Source organism: Charadrius vociferus, unplaced genomic scaffold (assembly GCF_000708025.1).
Source record: "Charadrius vociferus isolate BGI_N301 unplaced genomic scaffold, ASM70802v2 scaffold1284, whole genome shotgun sequence".
Taxonomy (NCBI): Eukaryota; Metazoa; Chordata; class Aves; order Charadriiformes; family Charadriidae; genus Charadrius; species Charadrius vociferus.
In genome coordinates this window covers 304,529-309,558 of record NW_009648060.1, presented here as the reverse complement: position 1 = coordinate 309,558, position 5,030 = coordinate 304,529, and the positions used below count along the sequence as shown (strand labels likewise).

Below are 5,030 nucleotides of genomic sequence, written 5' to 3'. Positions count from 1 at the left end.
GGAGCACGGGGGGTGTGTGTGTGACACCCCCTCTGCTCGGGGCGGGGGGATGATGTGACACGGGGCTCTCCAGCAAGGACAGGTCCCCCCTGCGGTGCCGCTGCCAAATCTGCGAGTCCGGAGTCAGCCCTGGGAGGAAATCACGGTTTTATTCCCATTTTAATGCAGGGGAAACTGAGGCACGGCAGCACGCTGGGTGCCAGAGCGGCCGCACAGTCCTACTTTTGGGGAATAAAGGCTGGAAACCCGCATTTTTCTCCAAACCACCGGGCTCGGAGGCCCAGAGGAGTTTTGCAACACCCCGTTCCCCTTCATCCTGGGTGCCCGGTGCCTGGAGCCCGGAGCCGAGCCCAGCCAGGGAAGCCTGCAGTCAGGGCTGGGTTTTTGGGGAGAGCAATGGCTCTGGTGGGATATTGGCTGCAGGTGGATCTGGGAATAGGGGAGCAGCTGTGGGTGCTCAGCGCCTCTGCGGGAACCCACCCGTGGGTGGGGAAGGAGGTGGAGACGTGCCGGGTGGATTTAGCTCCCGAGAGGCTATAAGGTGTGGATATGTGCTGGGAATGCTGAGCTCTTGGCTGTGTAATGAGGTGTGTCTGGTCTCTGCAGACTCCCCTTTTGGGACTTCTGTGGCTGAGACCCCTCTGTCGCAGACCTGTGACCCTGCAGGATGCTGAATGGGGTGTTGGGGGGGTTTGGGGCCGTGGTGCTGGGCACCGTTTGGGGAGGGCTCAGTGATGATGATGGTGGTGGTGGTGGTTGTTTATCCCCCAAGCCCGGAAACTCTCTGCTGGGAAGGAAAGGGAGGGGAGAACCGGGGCTGTTCCCAGCACCAGAGCAGGGGATGCTCCCAGCTGTGCCCTGAGACATCCCCACCCGTACGGTCCCAGCAGTCCTCGACCCCCAGCGTTGTCCCTTCCTCCCCCCTCCAGCTCCCTGATGGCTCTGCAGTGACCAGGAAGGATCAGGGATCTGCTGGTGGCCTGAGACAGGTCGGGACCAGACGGTGACAGGTCAGTGCTGTGACTCTTGGCTTGGGGTTTGGGGTTTGGTGCCGCCCGGCACCTTTGGGTGTCATCACCCTATCCTCCCAACCCTTGCATGGACGGAGTGGGGAGGGGACACGAGTAAGGAAACAAGTCCTTTGCCCTAGAAATGTGGCTTTTCCTGGGGATTTCCTGGCTGATGTAAGACGGGGCATGAGAAAAACATCAGCTTTGAGCCTAAGGCGCTACTGGAAAGAGGTTGTCCCCACCTGAGAAGGGTCTTCGCTTTAAAATTGGGCTTGGCCCCTTGCTGCGTCCCTTTGGGTCCATCAAGACGTCAGCTCCTGGGTAGGATGGGAGTGCGGGTGGAGGTGGGGAGATGCCAACGGTCTCTCATGGCAGGGAGAAGGTGCGGGGAGCCGCCGGAGCGGACACGGGGGTATCGCCTGCCTCAGCACCTCCACCCCAGCGCAGGGCTGCCGGGAGCCGCATCCAGAACCCGTCCTGACTGCACTGGCACCCAGCGAGGAGCTGGTGGCACCACCATGTCCCAGGCAGAAGGTATGGCTGAGCCCTCGGTCTGTCCTGGGGGAGGTGCAGGCTTTGCATGGGCTTTGCTGGTGTGACAGACCCTCCCGCCAAATTATCACCAGTTTCCACCCCATCCTGTCTAGTGGCATTGTTTCTCTTGGATTTTTGATTCTAAAAGCACCTTTTTGCCCCAAAACCTGACTTGCAGGGTGCTGCTTCAGGAGCTCCTGTGGCAGCAGCCCCTGTCCCCACGTCCCCCCCTCCTCTGCTCTGTGTGTGGGGGGGTTGATCAGACCTGGAGGGGGGAGGAGGGCACTGAAATAAGCACTGGAGGGGAAGTGCGGGCAGCTGGTCCCCAAAGCACGAGGGATCCATGTACGGACCACCCGGTTCCACTCCTCCCAGGAGGCGAGGAGACCTTTGAATACTGCAATGTGGTCGTCAACAGCCAGGAGAAGGTTTCGGATGTGTACACGCAGCTGGAGAAGCTGGGAGAGTAAGTGGGGTTCCCAGTGTTCGGGGATGATCCACAGCTGTCCATGCACAGCTGTGGGTGGGATGCAGGGTGGTGGTGGTGGCTCCTCCATCCTTCATCCTTGCTCTGTCCCAGGGGAAAATTCGGGACGGTGTACCGGCTGCAGGAAAAAGCCACCGGCAAAATCCGGGCTGGGAAATATTTCCGGACGCGGACAGCTAAAGAGAAGCAGGCGGCTCGGGCTGAGGTGGAGCTCATGAACCTGCTGCATCACCCGCGCCTTGTGCAGTGCCTCGCCGCCTTCCAGGGCCCCACTGAGCTGGTGATGGTGATGGAGTAGTGAGTGGTGGGGCAGAGTCAAGTTTGGGGGTGGTGGGGACAGTGCTGGGATCTGACATGGAGATCGCTGAAAGTGGGGAGAGGTCCCTGCACCGTGGGGTGCTGGCATGGGGCGTAGGATGGATGGAGAACCTGCAGACCCAAGAGGTATGGGTGGTAGGATGCTCCCAGATGCTGAGTCTGGGTTCCCTGGTGGGGCTTCTCCTCCTTGGGGCTGGTAGACCTCAACAGGGTCCCCAGCACTTTGTCCTCCCCCAGCATAGGAAGCGGGGAGGGGTCCCTGCACCATGGGGCATAGAATGGATGGAGAACCTGAAGACCCTGGAGATACAGGTGGTGAGATCCTCCCGGAGCACTGAGTCTGGGTTCCCTGGTGGGGCTTCTGCTCCTTGGGGCTGGTAGACCTCAGCAGGGTCCCCAGCACCTTGTCCTCCTCCAGTGTGGCAGGCGGGGAACTCTTTGAGCGCATCGTGGACGATGACTTTGAGCACACAGAGCCCAGCAGCGCCCAGTATGTGCGGCAGATCCTGGAGGGGCTACAGTTCATGCATGGCCAGGCCGTCGTCCACCTTGACCTCAAACCTGAGAACATCGTCTGTGTCAGCCCCAGCAGCCACTGGCTCAAGATCATAGACTTTGGCTTGGCACGGAAGCTGGGTGAGTGAGGAGGGGGGTCCTGGGCCACCAGGGCAGGGACTGCCACTGTCACAGGGACACAATCCATATCAGCTTGGCCTCCTCCTGCCCATGTCTTTGGGATGGGCAGCCCTGTGGCACCAGATCGGGGCCTTTCCTGGTGACTGTAAGATGCTCTGGGGAAACCTGCACGTCCCCATCCCTGCCTCTGAGGTGGGGAGCCCCGAGACCTCCGCCCCTGTGGGTACCCAACACCCAGAGATGCTCTAGGAGATCACAAAGACCCACGATGGGTCCTGGAGGGGGACAGCTCAACCTGGATGCAGAGGCTCAGACACCTGGCATGCATTGGGTTGCAGCTGGGTTGCCCCAAGGAGATTCCAGCTGGACACCTGCCCCATGGTCTCTATCTTCTCCGCAGCTCCAGACACCCCTGTGAAGGTGTTGCATGGCACCCCTGAGTTCATGGCTCCAGAAGTGGTCGCCTTTGAGCCTGTGGGCTTCTCCACGGATATGTGGAGTGTTGGAGTTATTTGCTACATCCTGTGAGTGGCCTCCTGGGGACAGCAGGCTGGGCTGGAAGGGTCTGAGCTGTCACTGATGTCCTTGCATCACCTCCGCAGGCTGAGTGGGGAGTCACCCTTCCAGGGGGACAACGACATGGAGACACTGAGCAACATCACAGCTGCCCGGTGGGACTTTGAGGAGGAGACTTTCTCAGAGATCTCCCAGCAAGCCAAGGACTTCATCAGCCAGCTGCTGCAGAAGGATGCCCGGTACGACCTGGGGGAGGACTGTGGGGTGCTAAGCTGGGGCTGGGCTGGGTTGTGGGGTGCCAAGGAGGGGAAAGCACTGAATGGGGTCAGTGGAGAGGATGCTCCATGGGGCTGTTGGCAGCAGCTGAGGGTCTGATGGTGGAGCAGCCCCCCCATGACTGCTCTGTCTGTCCCCAGCCGCCGGCTCTCCAGTGTGGGGGCTCTGCTCCACCCCTGGCTGCAGCAGCCCCAGCCCAGCAGCACCAAGGCGCTGTCGAAGGAGAGGATCAAACAGTTTCTGACTCGTCGGAAGTGGCAGGTACCTGGGGGGATGATGAGGACGTGGGGATGGGGATGGCTCTGGTGGGGCTCAGTGCTTCTTCTCTTCTCTTCAGAAAACAGGCAAAGCTCTGCTGGCCCTCAACAGGTTGACCCTGCTGTCCCAGAGCCCGGAGAGGAAAGCGTCGGAGGCTCAGGATGATGAAGGTGATGGCCCCTGAAACATCATCCCCAACACACCCATTCTTTCTGCTTTGCCATCCCAAATTTGTGCTCCTGGGCAGCTTCCCACACCTTTGCTCCAACCTGCCCTGGTGCCACTAAACACCCGGGCATGTCCCCAGTGTGGCATTGCTGCTCCAGCTTCAGTGCCCCAAGGTCCTCTCCATCCTCATCCCTGAGGGGCAACCTCTGATGCAGCCTTGGAATGGGCGCATCCTGCTCTGCGGGGCTGGGACCTGTGTGTCACCCAGATCTCTGGGATCCAGAGCTGATCCCCGCAGGACCTGGCCCACGGGTGCCACACGGGTTCCTCCAGCAGAGGAGGGAGGTTGAACTCGGCCAGCTCCTCACCCTTCCCTCCATCCATCTGCCCACAGACCGGGGCTGCAGCCCAGAAGAGGACAAAGCCTCTGGGTCTCTGGCCCAAGGAGGACCCAGCTTTTCGGAGCTGCTGAGGAGCCAAGAGGAGGAGGAAGGTGGGAGCGCTGCGGCTGCAGGGGAGGCAGAGAGCAGCGTCAGCGTGGCCATGCCACCCCAGCCCTGGACCACCTAGAGCAGCTGGTGAGAGAGGAGCGGGGAGTGATGGGGATGAAACCTCCTCCAGCAGCTCACGTGATGACACGGCCAACCTGGGGTAGACCCAGAGCTCAGGGCTCCTCTCCTGTGGGTGAGCTCTCGGGTCCCACGGTGTCCCACACCTTGCTGTCCCTGTCCCCAGCAAGGAACCAGTGCTTCTGTCTGCATGGCTGCCTGGGGAAGAGCTGTCACAAATAAAGCACTGAGGATCTCTGCACTCCCTGTGCTGCTCCT

General features: G+C 60.8%; 1 protein-coding gene across 1 annotated transcript; it reads left to right on the top strand.

Moving 5' to 3' along the window:
* Positions 1-1,528: 1,528 nt before the first annotated feature.
* On the top strand, positions 1,529-4,773 carry LOC104285296 (myosin light chain kinase, smooth muscle-like). The gene is made up of 9 exons (XM_009883724.1): positions 1,529-1,544; positions 1,920-2,010; positions 2,125-2,328; positions 2,768-2,985; positions 3,386-3,509; positions 3,588-3,740; positions 3,918-4,038; positions 4,115-4,205; positions 4,598-4,773. Exons 1-9 carry the CDS (start codon positions 1,529-1,531, stop codon positions 4,771-4,773), a joined length of 1,194 nt encoding a protein of 397 aa, XP_009882026.1.
* Positions 4,774-5,030: the final 257 nt, after the last annotated feature.